Source organism: Natator depressus, chromosome 17 (genome assembly GCF_965152275.1).
Source record: "Natator depressus isolate rNatDep1 chromosome 17, rNatDep2.hap1, whole genome shotgun sequence".
Lineage (NCBI taxonomy): Eukaryota > Metazoa > Chordata > Testudines > Cheloniidae > Natator > Natator depressus.
In genome coordinates this window covers 12,894,515-12,915,873 of record NC_134250.1, presented here as the reverse complement: position 1 = coordinate 12,915,873, position 21,359 = coordinate 12,894,515, and the positions used below count along the sequence as shown (strand labels likewise).

Here is a 21,359-nt window from a genome sequence, read left to right as displayed (position 1 = left end):
GATTGGGACACACAGCCAGGGTAGGTGATACCCTGGGAGGAGATAGAGGCATGTGCAAAGGAAAACCACCCCTACTCCTGTTAATGTGACTTGACTTCCCCTTAATATGCTGGATAGCCCCTTTGATGTTCCTTGATTCCTCTTTGTGCTGTGCCCATTACCCCTGCATTCCCAAGGTCTTTTTCTACTGCTATTAAACCTAGAAGGATTTTACAACAAAATCATCCAAAACCTATGGGGACCAAGCCTGCAACTCCCCCACCTAGGGCTAGCTCATGTCAGGGTGAGCTTTCTGTTCTTTAGAGCTCTTGCCCAGCCAGCGCTCGTGATAGCTGAAAAAGCCCCGCTGGGGTTTTCCCTGGGGAAGAAAGACACGGCAGGCATGCAGGGTTTTCAGTGAAAGACAATACACCCAGGTTTATTAACTCGGGAGTCATGTGATAAGCAGAAACTCACACGAACGGGACAGTTTCCCCATGCTCAAAACAGATCTTTCTGTCTCTTCAGAAGCTCCCTCAGCTGCTCGATCTGCACCATCACGCTGCTCTTGGACGTGCCCCCCGGCGTGGTGTACTGCTCCACGCTGTTGGCATAGTCCCACACTTGAGACACATCTGTGCCAAACAGAGGGCTGGGGAGGCAAAACGAGGCTGTGCGTCAGTGGAGAGCTCCACCCTGGGGTCTGTCCCACAGGCTGAACGGATTTCGCTTTGCAAGCCGGCTATGCCATGCTCCAATAACTGCCTGGGTTATGGAGCCCACTCCCACTGAAGTCAAGGGCAAAATTCCCAAGGCCTCCTCCTGCCCTGCCTTGCACCTTGTGTTGTCAGTTACGCCTGCGCACAGTGAGTGCTACCCGATCAGAAGGGCAGTGTTATATACCTGCTCTGCAGAGATGCCAGTGACAAGGCAGGGGCAAGACTGTGGAGAACCAGGCCTTCAGTTTTTAGAGCTGGTCACATGAGTTAGCACTGTAGAGTGTCTAAATCTGCAAGACATTTAAGCCCATCGGTACCTAAATATCTCTGAGGCTAACTCCCGTTGAAGGATCTGGGACCTAGGGCCGGCTCCAAATCCTACTGTAGTCAGTAGAGAGAGACTCAATCCACCCTGCTTCAGGGAATCCACTGCATAGTCGCACACCATCAGTTACAGAAGCTGACATTAACATCAACGAAAAGTTTGACAAATAATCACTTTCTAGTTACTCCATGGAAAAGTGGATAGTGCTTTGGTGAGAATTGCTGCAGAGTCTGTTCCCCTCCCCAGCTAAGCACACATCTCCCTGTCCATGCCTGGCTCCAGCTGAAAGGCACCTGCCCATGGGTAAAGGGGGTGCCCCCCTCATCACACAGGCATTGTTTTAGGGCCCACTGTCCAAATGTAAACCTCAATAGCATCATGGTAATTCAGCCCAGAAGGGCTTGAGATTGAGTTGTGCCCAGGTGAGATGTTGTTGTGGGAGTTGAACAAGGGGACAAGTGTTGAGGACCCTAGCAAATGGCCTTTGAAAGCTAAGTGAAGGAATACAAACCTAATGCTCTTCATGTCCGCCACACTGAGCTGATTAATGGAGATGCCCTTTGTCTCGGCTAGGTGGACAGCCTTTCCGGACACAGCATGGGCTTGTCTGAATGGCATCTGCAGTTAGAAGTACAAACAAAAAGTGAGCAAGCGACTATGGTCCAGGACCGAAGACTGTGTGAACACTTAAGTGACTGTGGCCCTTGTTTTACAAGGTGATGCAACAGTCCCAGTGATGTCAGAGACTGGGTTTTCTGGGATACAGGGTGTGCATCTTATGCAGGGAAACACTATCTGCAAAAAAATGTCTGACAGGCCATGGTGCAACAGTTACACTACTGGGGATACATTCAAAAGGGCTGTCAGTCCTGCTGGCTCAGGGCACAAACTGAGCACCAGCTGGAGATCCAACATGACATAACTAGGTGCCTCACAGGGAAAGGAGAGAGTGACCCCTTTCTCGGACGTATCCAGCTGTTGGCACAAAATGGAATAGCTTAACATTATTCCTACTGTGCATTGATGTCAAGGGATGTTGTCCAGAGGAGAATTGAGCCCAATCATCTTTGCACTCTCCAGCCGAGACACCCCTGTCATGAGTATCTGCGGCTTCGAAACCGTCTATCATGCTTTCCATTAGAATTTCCTCAATACTTACTCCTTTACGAACCAAGTAGAGGGCTAAGTCAGTAGCCAGCATGTCAGGACTCAAAGCTTTCTCCATGTTCTCCTTATGGATCTGCAGAAGGGAGGACCACAAGCAGAAATCAACAGCTACTAACAGGTCACTGAAGAGTCCTCACACAAGAGATTTCAAGATCACAAGGAGAGGCCTGGCTTTTGAAAGGCCTCATTGTAAAACACAAACCCACCAGATGAAGACATTTACTCCCTGCCTTTCGTTTTACTACAGCGGATGATCCAGATCCTGCATTTTAAACTACTGGGAGGCACAAAGGCTTCAGCTATGAGACCCTCCCCTCTATACAACCCCCCATTCGAGGGGTCTGCATATGAGAACATTAGGGAGATAAGTTTCAACTTTTGGGCCCAATTCGGATCTCACTTTTTACCAGCGAGACTCTTGACTTGGATGGAGTTACTCCTGATTTACACAGCGGTGCTCAAGCGCAGAATCAGACCCAAAACACAGTAGTAAAAAGTTAGTCTTACCTGGAGAGTGGAAATGACTCCAGTTGCCACCTGTAGCACAGAACTCAGAGTATCGATAACATCGAACACTGCTTCCTTGTCTTCCTATTTGTTAACAAAAATAAAAACCCAGTTAGCTTAGTGCAGTGGACAAAGCAGAAAGCAGCAGCAGCCTGGTGAATGGATGCAATGTCAGTGCTGACCAAACACATTCGGTCTCCGTACACGAGTGGGAATAATCACACTTGGAGGAACTGCCAGCCTATGGAGCTTTGGGCATGATGACAGCCTTCTTTCCCTGTGCAGTCTTGTGCCCAGCTGAGGAGGACATTCTAACAATAGCAATTCAGCCCAGCCAATGGGAATTCAGCGGGGGGCTGACTACACTGTAGATTGTTCTTAAATGAACCTTTGTGCTAGTGAAAGGTGCCAGACTGCCAGCCCAAGAGAGCTAAGGCCTATATCAAACACAGAGCATCAGCGCAAGCTTTCTCCATGCAGCTCTCTGCCACGTGCTCTGGAGTGGTTATTGCTAGGGGCACAGGAGTAGCTCATTCCCCACACCCACTCAGCTCTTGGCTGGAGACACCCACCCTTGGTGCTGTTTGTGATGCAGAAACTTTCCAGGTAGCAACTGGACGGCAACCTCACCAACTCCCTTAATGTAGCTCAGCTAACAGTTAGAGGATAGAGACCCTTGATCGCAGTCACTCTGGGCCAGATTTGAACCAGAAAATCTGGCAATAAAGCTATGTCCTATTATCAGCCCTCCAAGCCATCCAGAACCTTAGCCAGATCCGCAACTGGTGTAAATGGGCACAGCTGCATTGAAACCAATATACTGGATTGACACTAGCTGAGGATCTAGCTCTGTAGCCTTAAAATTCTCAATTGTCTCTTGTTCCATATCCAATCATTAGGATTGGAGCGACTCAAATACAAACTGCAGTCTTTAAACCCCCCTCATCTCTGAATACGTAACAGCCATGTACCAAGCAGGTCATGTGCAGTGTGTAGGTATTAATGGATTTTGGAGGGAGTGTGTTCTGTTGTGTCTATGCAGAGAAATGGAATGAGAATGCGGGTTTACCTGCAAGTCCTTGTTGTAGGTGCTTGGGAGTCCTTTGAGAATCATCATCATTCCAGAACACTGCAGAGAAGGGGACGTTTATGGTACTTGGATTAAAACAAGAATAGCAAGGAATTTTAAACCCTTTCACTCAGCAGAGCTACAAAACCAAGGCTGCATCCTCTGGCCAGAGTTTGGTACACCAGACATTGCTCATTTAAAGCCTGATCCAGGGCCCATTGAAGTCAGTGGGAAGACTCTCATGGACTTCACTGGGAATAGGATCAGCCCTTTATTTGCCAGATTTTTTTTTTTAAACCTTAACCAAAGCAAACACCTACTGGCAGACCAGCCCCCCCACCCCACCCCAAATGGACCATTCTCAGAGTTCCACTACAGTTATAGGATTCTGTAGGTGGTTATCAAACATACAGCAGACATGCACCTTCTTATGCCTGTTGCACACAGTTGATGGACCTTCCTCCACTGGCAAGACTTGGCCTCTTGGTGGTGTTACTTGTAATACTTGGTGGCCACCTTGTGCAATTGCATCCAGCAGTGCTGTGTGTTTTGTAAGGGTTTTGCTGCTGGTCACCCATGTTGTCCTGTTTGACCGATCTAACTCCCATCGGTGCCAGGTTGTGGTATGTAGCTGGGATACAGCCCGGCAGGTGCACTTTGCCTGGTGTCTGTAGCCTTGTGGTACAATCTTTCCTAGGGATTATATTCTACTTTGTCCAGTAGCATGCTCGGAGGGTTGGCAGGTGTAATGACTAACAACACTGTGCACATACACAGCATCTTCCAACAGAGAAGATCAAAATACAGTGCAACAGTGGGGACACCCTATTATCTTCCAGTGACAGTTGAGGAAACAGCTATATAGGGGAAGTTAGGGCCTAATTGTTAAAGTGGCCTCTGACTTTGGGTGCCCCAAACTCTGGCACACCTTTGATCTTAGTTTTCACCCTCTGTTCCTACTGACGTGAGCTGGAATTGTGGGTGGTCAGCACCTCTGAGCCATCAGGCCCGAGGCGTCTCATGCTCCAAACACAAGCCAAGCCAATCTTTTCAGCTCTAGCCTCTGCCTTGCCCAGTGGCTCCCCCAGATTCAGGAAGAGAACCAGAGTATGACAGGTGGGATTTAAGTTTCTCTCCCAGCTACACTGACTGGGGATAAAGAGTATAGCAACGAGAACCCTAGTGCTCAGACATCTCCTCCCCTTGCAGACTCACCCTTCCAAATACACGTCCAGCCTTGCTGCGGATCAGCTCCAGACTGTCTGGATTCTTCTTCTGAGGCATCAAGCTACTCCCTGTGCTGAAAACAAAACACTGAGCACATTAGACTGGTGAGGTCCCTTTCTGTAGGGAGAGCAAGATGGGAAAGAGTTCACGGGGACTCTGAACACTGCACTACAGCAGACCCCTGGGGGCCCAGGGAAGCTACACCTGCCACAACCATGTACAGTCTAACTGCATGTGGCAGGAAATACCTGGTGCTCTCCAGCGTTCATGATGAACAGTGGGGCTAATTTCCTCTTGACACACCCAGTACGGGCAGGGGTTCCCAAACTGTGGAAAGTGGATTTCAGGAATTTTCCAGAAAACGTCAGGACTATTAAACCCATTGCACCACCCCATGTCAACTCTGGCATGTTAGCAGGGGGTCTGGCACGGGGGGGGGAGGGAACGGTTCCTTGCCCTGCTCGCTAGTCCTTTGCGGCCCCCAATCCCACACTTTGGGAAATGCTGCATTGGGATGTTAAAGGAGACTAGGGCAACTCATAGTAAGATACCACGCTGGGGTCACTGGGTGGAATCCAGCACACAGAGAGCCACAGTTGAAGGAAATGCCAGTTCCTTTACATGGCCTTAGACACATGGGGCCACACGAATCCCTGCAAACTCCATTGACTTCAGTGGGGTTACACCAAGGCTGAATTTGATCCTTTGTGGACTGGAGCTACGCGCTATTGCTCTGCAGCCTTCTCTGCTTAGTTTGCTTACACAACAAGCCAGGAGTGGAGTCTGCCACTTTGGTAGCTCCATTTTAATGGAATGAGGCTGGATTTAAGCCAGCACAGCTGAGAGCAGAATCAGAGCCCCTGCACGTTAAAGTGCTGCTGGGGTAGTGTGATTCTGTGTCTGTCTAATGAAGACTTTAAATAAGATGCAAAATATCACATTTCTCTGGGTCTCTCAGATCCCTGGTATGTGCTGTTTCTCCCCTAACACAGCCTACGTGTGCCAGATTGTTTCATGGGAAGAGGGCAGGGATGCCTGCAGGTATATTTGACATGCATCTTATCTACAGCTACCATGCATCCCTGCTCCTGAGCCAGTATCAAAGCTCCTCTGGGTTTAGCTCCATCTAGATGGAAAGATCTTAGCTGTCTTATTCAACAGCTATGTACATATACTGAAGGGAGCCCAGTCCCCAGAGGGTGTGGTCTTTCTTGTACCAGGATATACTAACAAATTGTGGCTTAGTAACTCTGTCAGTGAGAAATGAGACTAGTAACAGGAAATCTGGAAGGATTGCAAAACAAGTCTGTTTAAGGAAAGGCCCTTTTTACGGGAACTCCCAGCATAGGAGGTTTTTTATTCCTGGCTTCTCATTTACAGCCTGATTCCACAAGTGTTTACTCAGGCAAAATGCCCAGTGAGTATGACAGAAGATTCAGCAGAGTAGGGCTACAGAATCTGGCCTTTAGAGGGATCAGAGTCAGAATATTTTTTAGTAATATATATGCTTATAAAGCTCCGACCATCTGACACTCTAGTATTCATTTTCATTATATTTCTGTGAAGCAGGGAAGTCCCCCTTTACCATACCCATCTTACAGGCAGGCAAACTGAGGCAAAGAGGCTGAGTGATTTTTCCTAGTGGCACTGGCAAGGAGGGAGTAGAATCCACAGCCCCTCTCCTAGCAGGAATTTGTTCCAAAACGGAAATAGTCACACAAGTAACCAGGTCTCCCTGCGTCTAAAGGAAAAATCCGGTTAACAGGGAATATTTGTCTGGGTGCAGAAGTGAATGATGAGACTGCTCAAACACATGCTGTTACTGGGCATCTGACAGGACTTTGCAAGCAGGAAGCTCCACATTGGAGTACATTTTAATTTTCTCTCTTCACACCTGATCGAGAAGCCAGTCCCAGCTCAGTGCCAAGCCTGTCATTAGGATATGGCATATATATATATATATAGTGCCCATCCCTGCCTCCCCAAACCACCCAACCCTATGCTGTGGTGACAGGGGCAGGACACATGCAGCTCTGCAGTGCTAGCGATAATAGTGGGTTGAAAAGAGGGTGCAGAAAAACAGGTGCTGGAAGCATGCTCCGTTGGGTTGGGGAGATGACCTCTGAAGTCCAAGTATGTGACTGCCAGCCCACCAAGACCCCCTCTGTCCTAGCAGCCCACTCTGAGGAGAGCTAGACTCATCTCCCTCCTGATTCCCAGTGCAGGGTGCGAGCAACGCCGATTTATAGCAACTGGCTTGATTGAGGTTTTGGGGTCTTTTCCCTCCACGATCCCCTGTTGTATTCAAACCTTTTTTAATACAAATTCATATTCATTCACAATTCCTTTGATTTTGAATGTGGGAAATGGGTTGTGGGGGGACGGGACTGCGATAAGCCCTAGAGCGTTACCTGTAGGCATCAGACAGGGTCACAAAGCCAAATTCCTTTGTACTATAGATGATGAGATCTTCAGCCATCTTGCTTAGGTGAATCATTAACAAGGAGGCAAAGAAGAGAAACTCCGCTGTAGAGAAGGATGACAGTAAAGAGCATATGAAGGTCTTATTTTGACTGCCATTTTGCTAGTCAAAGTTGTAATTTAGCTGCAGGAAAATTCAGGCTGTGAACAGCCATAAGCATTTGAGGTAAAATTCAAGTGTGACGTAGGAGCCAAAGACTCATTGACGTCAAAGGGACTCAGGCTCCTAAGTCACTGAGGCACCTTCGAAGCTTTTGCCTGAGATCTATTAGATTTGTGGAAGGTCCATCACTTGGGTTGTTGCACAAAGCCCTGATAGTTTGAAACTAATGGTGACTCCATCTCCTTAGCACATGGCATTGGGAGTTTGACCATGAGGGACTGAACTCCTCTTGAGGGGCAATATCCTCAGCATAGCTAAATCGGCATAGCACTGGAGTCAAAGGAGCTCTGCAGATTTATGCTAGCTGAGGATCCGGACCCCAGGGTCCCAACTTCTGCAACTTTGGGTCATAAATATAACAGCAGCTATTCATATGTAGTATTTATTGCCAGGTTAAGAGCTCAATCTTCCCCACCAGGAAGTGTGTGTGTGTGCGGGAGTGGGAAATACCACATCTGAGATTTTCTCCCTCTTGATAAATTTACTGGGAAGAATCTCAGAGAAGCAGGTTACTGGTGAGCACTCAGGGAGAGGGGAAAAAAAAAAAAGTGATAAAGTTGCACCTACCCACAAAGTCTCGCTCACTAGTTGCATCCATGCTGTTCAGGCTGATGGAAGCAAAGTCAAGTTCTGCAATTTAAAAAACAAACAAACAAAAAAACCAAAGTCAAACCGCTGGCTATTATTTGAGCTCTGAAGCCCTGCTTCACCAGGCTACCCAAGCATGTACTTAAACTTTAAGCTGGAGTAGTGCCATTGCTACTCACCTGTTTAACATTAAGCACACACTTAAGAGTGGTGATGAATCAGGGCCTTAATTATTAGCCATAGACTTTCAAGGGAACGGTAGCTGATCAGCTCTGCTACTGTGTTCCTCTTGCAGGCACCAGAGCATCAAATGTTTGTAATCTCATCTCACTTCAGAGAGCATTTTTATCACAAGAGAAGGACTATGACCCCTAAGCAAAGCACATTGCAGTTGATGGGAGTCTTCCCATTGATTTCAGTGGGCTTTGGACCAAGCCTTCTAGTGCCAGTTATTTTCCAAGCAGCATGGCAAGATATTGCAACATATCTAGACAGTGGAGTTGGAATACCTGGTTTAATGGCTATCACAGATGGCTCCAGAGTACTCCATTTCCAACCAGAGTCCGCTCCAGGGACCCACAAAGCTCAGGGACGTACTGCCTCGTCTTTGATGGATGGTTCTGAATTTAACAAGGCCTCTGGGGTCTACTGCTGTCAGAGTGCATGGATCAGCATCTTTCTACCTGTGCTTCATCTTAGGCAGATGCAAAGAGGAGTATTCCCTGCCAGTGGCTGCTGTAGCAAAATGCCCCACTACCAGGGCTTCTCTTAAGCATGCTAGAGAAAGTGTTGGGGGCAGGGAACTAGCTATCTGTCCCCTGCTACTGTGGGGGAGAAGGAGAAAGCATAGCAAGGGGAAGTTGGGTGAAGACCCTCTATAGCAGGGGTGGGCAAACTACGGCCTGCAGGCCAGATCCGGCCCGCCAGCCGTTTTAATCTGGCCCTCGAGCTCCTGCTGGGGAGTGGGGTCTGGGGCTTGCCCTGCTCCAGCGTGCCAGCTGGGGAGCAGAGTTGGGGGCCACTCTGTGCGGCTCCCAGAAGCAGCGGAATGTCCCTGCTCTGGCTCCTATGTGTAGGGGCAGCCAGGGAGCTCCACATGCTGCCCCCGCCCCAAGCGAGGTCCCCACAGCTCCCATTGGCTGGGAACCGCCTGGCCATGCCTCTGTATAGGAGCCGGAGAGGGGACATGCTGCTACTTCTGGGAGCTGCTTGAGGTAAGCGCCGTCCGCAGCCTGCGCCCCAAGCCAACCTGCCCCCCAACCCTCTGTCCCAGCCCTGATCCCCCCCTCCTGCCCTCCGAACCCCTCGGTCCCAGCCTAGAACACCCTCCTGCACCCCAAACCCCTCATCCCCAACCCCCTGTCCTGTTTCCTCAATGTACATTAAATGCGTTTCACTGATGAGAGCTTTATTCCCCTACCAGCCTCATGAAAAGGCTGTAGTACCTACAAAAGTCAGCATTTTGCTTAACTGATCTAGTCTATGATACAGCAGTCAACCTGTTACCATCCCCAGACTTGGGTCACTCACTCAGTTCTGTGAATGGAAAGACAATTTACCTTTACGCAGAAACTCTCGATCGATACCCAGTGGGTTGCCAGCTACAGCACCGCTGCAAGGCAGAAAGAAACCTCATGCATGACGCGCTGCACTTCTTACCCTCACAAACCTGCAGCAGCGTCCACAACACAAACCCAGTTACAGAAAGCGGCGAGGGAAGCCAGTCTTAAGACTGGTGATACCTGGGCAGTGCAGTAGAAAAAGCAGCCATCACGCACCGTATGTGGGCAGCTGTAATATGTTTTGTTAGCTCCTGGCCAAAGTCAACCCCTCGTGAATAAGGCCCGGTTTCTATTTTGAAGTGTTTAGGGCAGGATCCTGTACCCAAGAGAAGAGCCTATAGATACTGGAGATCTCTTCTACAAATCCAGACAACCCTGTCTCAGATATCTGCCACCCAGGGGGCCTTGGGCTGAAGGTACAACATTACACCTGAGAAGCACTAGCAGTCCGAGTGCTCTCGGTCCATGTTCGCTCAGGTAGGCTAACAACAGTGGATCTCTCCAAAGTTGACAGAGCCCTAGATGATGCATGCCAATGATTAGGGTAGTCAGAAGGAATGTATCAAAAGTGAGTGGGTGGGGGGGGAGCACAAGAAGGTTATAAGCTTTGCCATCTGTGCTATTTATAACTAACTGAGAGCTCAACAACCTCCTCCATCAGCACATACAGCTCACATTGGGCTCACTTAAGTGGAAGGACCCCAACCCTCACATCTGTGTTTTCTCTGTAAGATACACAAGTGTTAGCCCCCACAAAAAACAAGCAGAACAACTGAATGCTTTACCTTCCCAACGGCAAAACATTGATCCTTCTCTTCACTTCTCCCAGACGCTCAGAATCACGGGTGAATGCAACTGCATGACTGTGGGGTGGGGAGGGGGAAACAAAAGGGAAAAAGATGACGGGTAGGAAAGAAGCCGGTTTCAAAATTTCCCTCTCAAAGTGGAATGTAGCTGTTGTAAAGAGTGCCAGGTTGGCAACCCTGGAGACCAGAATCCTGTTCATCAGTGGATCACAGAGCCTGTGATATCACGGGCATGGAGAGCATGGTGCCCAGATACCATGGTGAGGGATGCTTTGTCAGTGAAGCGATGGAAAGGCCAGCAGCTGTGCAAACTTCCCATGCTAACCCCTCCAGTGAGCCATAACTCTGGCCTACAGGGACCACCTCTTAGTGGGAAAAGGGGGCACCTGTCTCCATGGGCCCCCCCTCAATGATTTTGCACAGAGCAGATTTACTCAAAATAGACTGTGGGCTCAGAACCCTGGTAAACTAAGTGCAGATTAAAATGGGGTGGTTAGGTTGGTCCTATGGTTTTTTGTGGCAGAGCCTATGAGCTACTTTAAGTTTAGTTCCTGAGCTTGGCTGTCTGGTGTTTGTGCAGGGAGAGCTTTGGATTTTATGCACTTAGCCCCTGTGGTTGTTCTCTGAAGCTGCTCACAACCAAGGAAGAGCATTAAGGAAGGTTAACTCAGCACAGGGCTCCTAGTAGCGTGAAGTTTGCTGTGCTACCCATCCCAAGTCAGACATCTTGAAAAACAGCAGCTTCTTAGGTTAGCTTTGGGGGCCACTGCAGCATCACCATGTGCTGATGTTACAGTGTGACATGGCTGCACACATAGGCGTCAATAAGCTGGTCCCCAAGGACAAACTGTCACAGCAGATCCTACAGAGGATAGTTACCTGAGTAAAAAGTGGCTCCACCTGATTGGCTGAGCTCTTTGCAGATGAGTATAGCCAGGAAAGATCACATCAGTTTCTCTGCAATAAGAAGAAAGAGGAGGGAGAAAAGGGAGACAGCTGATCTACAGTTCAAAGGAGTCCAGCAAATCAAATCCAACAACCTGCAGATTATGTGCTGGAGGCTCACAATAAGCCAGGAAGCACTGAACACAATTTAATAAAAGATGCAGTAGCTCAAACAGAAGCTATGGGCTTGATGCAGAAATATCTGGGTGAGGTTCTTTGACCTGTGTTACGTAGACGGTCAGACTGGATAATCACAATGGTCCCTTCTGGCTTAAATCCATGAACCACATGTCAGAGCCAGGATTAGAACTCAGGAATTCCCAGTCCAGTGCATAGTCCACTAGGCTTTCAAGATGTTTTTGTAACATTATTGGTTTAGAGTAGTGCCAACCCTTTGTTGTACAGTAGTTATTTATCCTCATATTTGTTAGCTATGAAGAGACCTGTGACATTAAAATATCCTGTCATGAAGGCTCAGTCTGAGAAATTGTTTGGATCACTGTAGTTTAGTCAGCAGCTAAATTCATTACAGTTTAATAGTTACAATCTGGAAAGGGTGAGCAGTCCCAGCTGCCTCTGTGTGATTTTGCTTTATTAAAATTAAGTTTTAGCCTCTTCAACATGATTTGTTGCCAGGATACAGCAGGCCAGCCATTCCCCCGAGAGAAAAGAAGGGGCCAACCCTATTACCCCGACCATCAGCTGCAGCGGCATGCACTTTGCCTGACTGCACATGGACACTGTAAGAGTTGAATGGAAAGAACATCGGTGACTTCAATGGAGTGTTGCTGATTTATGCTAGCTAAGGATCTGGCCCAGAATTTTTAACATCACAGCACACAAGCAGCTTCCCCAAGAGAGGCCACAGCGTTTTGTTTCCTAGTGTGGGCTTGGAAAAATAAGGACTTACGCGGCAGCCCGTTCCACCAGAGTCTTGATAAACTGCAACAGGTGAGCAGACAGGACAGAGCAGGAATTTCGCATATAGAGTCTCAAGTCAGTCACAACCTGCAAGAGATCCCCAGTCAGTCAAGATGGAGCATGATGTACATTGTGACCAAACAATACTCACCAGATCATTTGACTTTTGCCAGCTTGGGGAACCGGATAACAAAGTCATTTCCCTCCCCTCCCCTCCCCCCCCCCCCACAACTTCACAGTGTCTTATGGATGCCACTCAAACAGTTCAGGGCTTTCAATCTAATTCATTATTAAATGGGAGTTTCACTATATTTGAATTTGCTATCCAGGGGCCTGATCCAAAGCCAATGGGAATTTTTCCATTAACCTCAATGGTCTTTGGCTCAGGCCCCATCAGTGGCTCCCTTAATAGAGGGTCTGCTCCCTAAAGGAGCTGTAACTCCCACTGATGTTAGGATCAGGTCCCAGTCACTGCAAAAGACAAACACAGAGGGGGAAAATAATCACATCAGCTAATACAAGTATGAAGGGACTCAAAATAGAACATCAAGCGGCCCAAAGCTTAGAGGTTTGGTCCATCTACCTGTCAGAGGCCAAAAGCTCACAGATAAACCCAAGCTTTTTCTAGGAAACCTGTACTCCGTGCTCAAACACACAGGACCAGATCCACTGAAGTGAAGCCATTGGAAAGATCGCATTAATTTCAATAGGTGCTGGATCAGGCCCAGAGAGAGAGAGAGAGAGAGAGAAGTAAAAAACAAGATTATCTAGGGAAACAAAAAGAACTAGATGGTGGGGGATGGAGAAGGAGTCTGGGAAAAGTTATGGACTGCACATTTTAGTAAATCAGATCTCAACGTCCCTAAGGTCAAGAATATGGCTTGCCAAATGAAATTACGGCAACAGTCAGCAGCCTGGACTAACCTCTGAAGCTCTGAATTGAAAAGGACAAGGAGTCAGTATTGCTGAGCAATGGTGATAAAATGGAATATACTGGGACTATAAAATTAATAAGGACAAAAAGGTTGCTAGAGGTCAAAGCAGAAGTGTAAAAAACTAACTGCAGGTGTTCGCCTAACCATAGCGACAGCTTCAGTAACTCCCATTTAATTGCCGGAGTATACGTGTGTGAGCTATAGAGGAGGATCCCCATGACTATGGGCTAGACTTGGGATTCTGAAGTCCCTCAGAAATGGAAACAGAACATACAGTGCGGTTACACATGGGGGACATTTTTGCCCCTCTCTGCACAAACACAACCCACTGGCTGGGAAAATGCAAGTTTCTCTAAGAGCTATTAGATCCCAGAGTCTTCAACAGAGAGCTACATGCCTTCCAAAGCAGTGCATATGTACGCCACTCCTTCAGTTTAGTAGCACCTCTAACCTGCTCCAGTGTGCATGAACTGATCACCCTTTAGTGGATGCAGAAGATAGCTGCAGTACTAGTCATAGTCTGGCCTATCTCAGGTTCACCTTCAGCTCAAGTGGTCAGGACTAAGTCCCGAGTTCTGTCCTTGCTTTGGACCACTAAGTTCACGTAGGAATGATGTTCAGTCCAGGTGGAAACCACATAACCTGCCACGGAACTGCTGCAACTTGTTTGAAAGAGTCTTGAAGTGCCTCGGGTTCTTGTTTGCACAGAGCTCCTATTGAGTCCCAAAGGAACGCTGTGCAAGGGTCTGGCTTCAGTGTCTTTGCCAAAAGAAATGGAGTTCAATTTGCGTTCACACCCAATACTATTGCTCAGCAATTGTGCTCATTCTGTCCATCCAGTGCTCATGGGCCACTAGATGAGCTGAGCACCTGCAGTGACTAAGTCCCAAGGGATCGTGTTGTGGATGGCAATTAAGAAAAGGGAAAGGAGATAAAAGGAAATCTGATAGAGGAGGAAAAAAAAGCAAGTACTGAATGATAAAAGGCAATTCTTGCCATACTTGATCATTCCGGCTTCGTCCGGTGTGCAACTTCCCAGCTACGTCCCCAATCAGCTCCTGAGGGCAACAGAAGAATTTCCATCAGTGTTAGCAGTATTGGAACTATAAGGACTGCAGAGAAAGCAGACCCCACCTCTGCTTAAAAGACAAGGGCTGGATTCACAAACATTGACGCAAACGCTTAACTTTATGCGAGCAAATAATACACCAAAGCCATACAATTCCGGGCAGTTATTTTGTGTTGTGCTAGTACAGTGCTTGGTCCACAATGGGGCCCTGATCAGGGGCCCTACATGCTATTGCAATACAAATAATCCCCACTGGGGCCTTTAGGTGCCACCAGACTACACATATTCAGTAGTAACTAATAGTACGTTAAGCATGCGGTTAACATTCATAAGTGTCAGTAGGATCAGGGCCCAAGGCTGCTTTGGGCCAGGTCTGGCCAAGTCTCCTCCTAGTAATATTTTGGGACAGCCTCCTCTCACTCTGAATACAAAATAAGATGGAAAAAAATATATGCCACCGAATGCACAAATAAGAGTTTTGTCATTGCAACATATTTTTAATTCTCTCAACAGGGCTGTAGCCTAAAAAGGAAACACTTAGATCAAAGTATTTAAGGGGAGAAGACTTATTTTACTACTGCCGGACTGATCAGAGGCATGACCTGGAAGTTATGAGGAAATTAGAGGAACTTCACCTTTAGTCTGCGTTCGTTGGCAGTGTGGATATCCTCATCACTTTTGTTCACCACAAAGGCTCCCCTGGACCATTCTTCAGAAATCTACATCAGCAAAAGACACCAGGCAGTGGTTAATGACACTTCTTTACTGCACAAGGGTGTTGGAGGCTTGATTCAGTCAGGTTTGTAAAATGTTTTGCGATCCTGAGATCTAGTAATTGGGGCCTCATCCTGATCTCAAACTGGTGCCATCAAATAACTTGGCTGAAATCACTGAATTTCCACAATGGTGCACAAGAGATCAAAATGAGGAACTAAAAAGTGCAAAGCCTTATTAAGAGACTCTTCCTATCAGATCAGAAATACATTTTAAGTCTCATTAAAATTGCATCAGATCAGTGCCACACCCTCCTTCAGTGTGCAGGAATATGTGTTGTTGCACTTTCTGATGGATGCACTCCATGAATCTGTTTTTCCAGCTCTAGCTACTAACCTTTATGACACAGGAGGTTAAAAATGTACTTGACTAAGTGAGTTGAAAAGTCAACCAGTAATACAAACCACCACCATTTTCATCCGTAAACATGTATAGATTCCCCATTATTCACCGTGTGTAAGCAGCAACAATGGCTTAACAGAGATGCATTCCCCTGGCTTATTGGCTGACTTTTCTCTTCACCCCTATACAATATGGTGAATTAATTCAGACAGGCAGATACATGAGCATCCTGTGCGTCAGCTCAAAGAGACCATTCCCAATTTCTACTGAAACAATTCCTGAGTACTGCTTGCTCTGGGCAGGGGGTTTGCACTGAATGCACCTCAGCAGGGTGTCCCAGCTGCTATAATGGCCATTAATAACATTTGCAGAAGACTTTAAGAACCCACATTCCTGCCACATTACCTTGGGTCACGGGCTACCACTCAACATTTATTATATTAAGCACAGGGTTCTGTTTCTTCTAGGTCTAAGCAAATCTTAAACAGATGCCACTGAGCCTGTTGATCTTAAATATGGGACTGTCTCTACACACGGGCTCTTATCTTTCACACACAATGCTAGTCATTCACAGATGAGGAGGAAATGAGGGTTGAGAGATTAAGTGAGTTTTCCGAAGGCCACAAGAGCAAGCCAAAAAGTCAGACAACATTAGAACTAGAGTTCCTGGGTCCCTGGCCTGGGTTCCTGCCATTACACTGTGTTACTCTTCAGGATTCCAGGGATCAATTGTTCTAAATATATCCAAGTAGTCCCAAGACCTACACTGCCATTTCGCCAAAAACAAAAGTGGTGCAGGCATGCTACAGAAGTCAGTAAAACAAAAACCCCTCCTCTTTTTGAGGTGAAGAGCAAATAAAGGATAGAGTCATGACCACGAGTTGCCTCTTTGGGAAATCATTCCCCTTTGTAATAGCATAGCATCACAATATCTGAAGGTATCGACAGAAATGACAAATCTTTCAGAGTCAGAAATGGCAGGGGCATGGAGTGGGATTACAGATTGGTTGTGCTTGATTAAGCGTTTCTGCTTGCAGGAACGGAGACACTAAAATGGGAAATCTCCACCAGGCAACTGTTTGGGGGCATGGAGCAGCCTAAGCACAACGTGGGCTAGAGTGCGTACAACTGAATGGGAAGCAGAGATAAGCCAAGGGTCAGGACAGATGCTGGACCCCCAACTTCATAATCAAAGACACCATCCCTCTTCAGGGAAGCATGGAATATCCCCACTTTTAAATAATGGGACTTAAACATGGGCTTAAATGTTTTCTTGAATCAGGACTAAGAAAGATTACAATGCAGACTACCTGAAAAGAGGAAGATCAACAGCCAAGTAGCAGTGGTTAAAGCTTCAAGTCAGGCTGGGTACCTGTGGCAATGACTGACAACCTTTTACCATAGTCTGTGCTCAAGCAAATACATACCTTTTCTAATCCACTCAGAATCTTCTCCAAATCACCCTTGGTTAGAATCCCAGACTTCTCCAAAGCTTTGGCATAAGCCATGCTTCCTCGGATGTCAACTTCCGACAACCGCTGGTCGAAAGCCATGGAAGAGTTGAGAATCTCCATGATGGGATCAGTGCCTCCTACGAATCTTCCTCCCCAAAGTTTATCCCCCTGTGGAAAAGGAAGTTTAAAAAAAAAAAATGCAGCTTAAAAGGACATACTGATAAATCTGAAAGAACCTTTAAAGAAACACTCTTTGGGATGAGTATTAATTCTGTGGGACAGCATCCCTGAATCTACCAGAATAGAAGGAACAAATTGAGACCTGGTGTAGGTGAGTACTACTCTGTCAATTAATTTGGCCAGTTACACTGACTTCCATTGAAGTCAACAGGCCAACTTTGGCGGTAATGTCAAAGGTGATGTAAGCTAGTTTATGCTGCTGTAACCTGTGCAGAGAGAGGCTAGGACAAAAAGGGAGCAAGGAGGCCCTGCTTTAAACTTATACATTGAAACCCTCCTGTCCACAGCTTCTCCCGTTACATCTCTCTCTCCCAGACCCTTATCATGAGTCAGTCTCCCTTAGCCATGCTTACCAGTTTGTAATCACCTACAAAAAAACTTGACTACAGTTCGGCGGCTGGTGTCCTAAGGTCACGGCTTACCATGCTGCCCATTGTTTCCCTGTGTTTCCCCCTCCAACTCTCTGTAGCCACCTGTTGTCTCTTGTCTTGTATTTAGATTGTAAACTTCTTGGGAAAGGGGTTATCTTTTTGTTCTGCGTTGACACGTAGCACAGTGGGGTCCTAGGCACTACCACAGTGCAAATAATTATACATCACTTCTGAATCTCAGTGAATGGGAACTGCCAGTATTCATCTAAGAGCAGAATGTGGCCCATGCTCAGATAATAAGCAATACAGCCCTTGAGTCATCATAAGAGCACAGATTAGAAAAAGGCTGACGTAATATTCAGAATGCCAGGACTCTTGCATGCTGTTCCAGAGATGGGCAGTTTGTCTTGGTCATTAGTGTCTAGCTACTGAGCCGTTACTGCTGGATCATGGGCTAACCAATTGTACTTTGCCCCCAACACAAGTGTAGCATTTTTATGGCCTAATTTTTCAAAGCAAGTAAAAGGGCATGTGACACACAACCAGCATTGATTCTTTTAAAGCAGTTGAAAGCCACTGACATCCTTTTAGAGCAAAATAATTGGTCAGCAAAGGACATAGCAAAGACCAGCACGTTTCCACTGTTTTGAACAAAGAATGATACATTCGTTATCAAGAATAAAAAGGAGGGGAGGGGTTTTAATTGAGAGGGAACTGTGGGCAGATACAAGTTACCTCAATTAAAAGCACTTATGAAATTATGAAGTATTTTAAGTTCAGATTGTGCCGGAGTCTCTCCTCACTTATCCTGGTGTGTATCAGGAATAACTTCATTTACTTCAGTGAAGTTACACCAGGATAAAAACAGTGTAAGAGGCATGAGAATCAAGCCTGCTGTGGGTTAAGTTTTAGGGACAGGTTTTGGTCTGTTAAATGCAGTTACTCCAGATTTACAGAGTAACTCAAATGGGTCAATTTACCGTGGTGTAAATCCATTGCATGAATTTGACATTGGAGTGTGGCATTACGATATTCTTTCTGGGCACCCTTCTGAAGTGAACACACTTTAAGCCACTCAATGCATAAACCTGTGTGTGACCTCTTTCACCATGCATTTGTACAATGGCATTGCTTCATTAGCAAACAGAAACCTGTCACTTGGTCCCATGTCACTTGTTTACACAGATGGACACATCCCTGAAGTCTTTACACAGGCACAACTCCCACTGACGTCAAATGGGATGTCTGCTTGTGTAAAAACGTCATGGTTTGGCCTAACAGATTCAAAAAGAAAATTTCCAAAGCAGATATTAGCAGACGGAGAGGAGCAATTGGGAAGCATTTACAGGAAGTACCTGTAGCAGGGTTTAAGTTGTTAAATGGATACTTTTGCCCATCTAATGTATTTCCCCTTCTACTCCCTCTACAGGCCATGAATCACAGCCACCTTCTCTGGCAGAGGACTGGACAGGTTAATCAGTGCCACTATTTCGTCAGCTAGCGGCGTCATTGTTAAGCAAGTCTTTCCCCAAGGACTGTTTCCACATATCTACCAACCCCAATGAACAAAGATTGTTCATGGGGCCTATCTCACAGTCCCTATGGGGGCAATACACTTAGTGAAATCCTGAGGCGTTTTGCCCCCAGGACTGTAGAATTAGGCCTATAGTTGGAGATTTAAAAAAAAAAAAAAAAACTATTTTCAGGGCAGCTTTGTCAATACAGCCATTTTTAGTTCTAAATTTTGTCAGTCTAATTCTGCATGGCCTCAGCTACACTACCACAATATGATGGCAACATGTAGGATTTCCTCTACTGTTTCAAGTGAATGGCATTTTGCCTGTCAAACCAATAAAATTACCCAGCCTGATCTCTGCAAAACTTTAGATATGATTTTTCCTCATCAGTTCTATACTAAGGACAAGTGAAGGGGGCTGAAATCTGGAGATCGACATCAGAACATAGCAGCATTGGGACTGGGGAATGGGCAAAGACATATCTACGTGATTTGTTTCAGGTTCTCCCCATATTAATTCAGGTATAAGCAGAAAATTGAGGTAACAACCTTTTACTGCAAAAAAAAAAAAAAAAAAAAGTCTAGCTGTGAACATGCGAACAGTTTCTCTCATCTTTTAGAGGTCACAGAATTTCATAATATATTTTGTACAGGCTTCTCCCCTAGTCAAAATTTGCTACCTTTGGCCCAACAATGGAAACAGCCAGGCTAGCAAATTTTTGACAGGTGCGGGATGCTTATTAGAATATCGACAGCAACGGTGCGCAATAGCAGATAAGGCCAAGAAGACTGCGAGAGCAATTTCTGAAACTGGAAAGCCGGAGCCGCTATGGGAGAGGGTTGGATTTTGCTAACTGGGGCAAGCGCTGACAATGGAGCCTTTGCCTCGAGAAGCGGCTCGGGCCAGCGACTCGACAAGTGGGTGTCCAAAGAGCGACAGCCCCCTACAAAAACTGCCTTCGTCGTGGGAAGAAACCCTCCAGTAAATGGAGGGCTGCAATATTTTTTTGACGCCAACTCCCTCCAAAAGAGTTTACTTGGGGTCTGGAGCAGCTCCCCTGACAGGGGCACGGGGAATCAGGTGGCAGCTCCTGATGATACATCCAAGCTCGCACTCACCTCGGATGCCATGACGGAGGAGTTTTGCCCTTCTCGCCTCTGCAAACCTCAGCAACTTGGGCAACCTGCAAGACAAGAAGACACCTGTTCCTCCGTGCAGCGGGCAGCGCTGGGGTCTGCCGCTCCTGCCTGGAGGGTGCCCCCCGGCTTTGTTGCCCTCCGCTATTTACTCTCAGCCAGGACCGAGAAAAGCAGGCGATCCACCCTGCCGCACCGGGGCCGGGTTACACGCGGCGGAAGGCCATTGCTGCCCCAGGGCCAGATCCGCGGGGCCCCCCGAAACGCCCCTCTGGTGCTCACCTGCTTTGCTGCCAAGCCCCCCGCGCCGCTCGCCTCTCCAGCCCCGGCCCGGCCGCTTTTACAGCCCACCCGGGCTCCACGCCCCCCGCGGGGCGGGGCGGAACCGAGCCTGGAAAGGCCCCGGAGGTTCCCTCCCATCCCCGCCCCCCACCTGGCTGTTCCCTTCTCCGTCCGCCTGCAGGGCTAGCTCTGACTAGCGCGGCAGCCTCTTGCCTTGCTCATAAGGGACAGAGCTCGGCAGAGGGGGTGAGAGCGGTGCTCGGAGCTGACCCCGAGTCTATCTCATTTGTAGGGAGACTACTTTTTGGGGGGCTATGGGGTACGGGTAGAGTGACCAGATAGCAAGTGTGAAAAAATCAGAACAGGGGATTGGGGGGGGGGGTCATAGGCACCTATATAAGAAAAAGTCCTGAATATCAAGACTTTATCGGGACATCTGGTCACCCCAGGTGCAGGGGAGAGACTTCCCCCATTATAAAAAGAAAAGGAGGACTTGTGGCACCTTAGAGACTAACCAATTTATTTGAGCATAAGCTTTCGTATGCTCAAATAAATTGGTTAGTCTCTAAGGTGCCACAAGTACTCCTTTTCTTTTAGCGGATACAGACTAACACGGCTGTTACTCTGAAACCTGTCATTCCCCCATTATGTATGTTGGGGGAAACACCCTCCCAGGGCGCTGATTGTAAGGCATATGATTCCTTATGGAGAGCAACACAAGGGTTTCCTAACCCAGTGTGTCAGTGACAAGGTGGGTGAGGTATCTTTCATTGGAACAGC

General features: G+C 47.2%; 1 protein-coding gene and 1 long non-coding RNA gene across 2 annotated transcripts; one reads left to right on the top strand and one right to left on the bottom strand.

Annotated features, from left to right (window-relative positions):
* Positions 1-387: 387 nt before the first annotated feature.
* ASL (argininosuccinate lyase) lies at positions 388-20,664 on the bottom strand. Its single transcript, XM_074974762.1, has 17 exons — positions 20,580-20,664; positions 20,280-20,344; positions 17,007-17,201; positions 15,099-15,182; positions 14,396-14,452; positions 12,449-12,546; positions 11,473-11,550; positions 10,573-10,650; positions 9,785-9,837; positions 8,205-8,267; positions 7,405-7,519; positions 4,982-5,066; positions 3,767-3,826; positions 2,698-2,781; positions 2,183-2,263; positions 1,535-1,641; positions 388-631 (listed from the first exon to the last, which is right to left on the bottom strand). Exons 2-17 carry the CDS (start codon positions 20,289-20,291, stop codon positions 481-483), a joined length of 1,401 nt encoding a protein of 466 aa, XP_074830863.1. The 5' UTR covers positions 20,292-20,344; positions 20,580-20,664; the 3' UTR covers positions 388-480.
* LOC142000471 (uncharacterized) lies at positions 15,016-19,723 on the top strand. The gene is made up of 3 exons (XR_012642253.1): positions 15,016-15,262; positions 16,617-17,364; positions 19,074-19,723. It is a non-coding gene; the product is annotated as an uncharacterized LOC142000471 (long non-coding RNA).
* Positions 20,665-21,359: the final 695 nt, after the last annotated feature.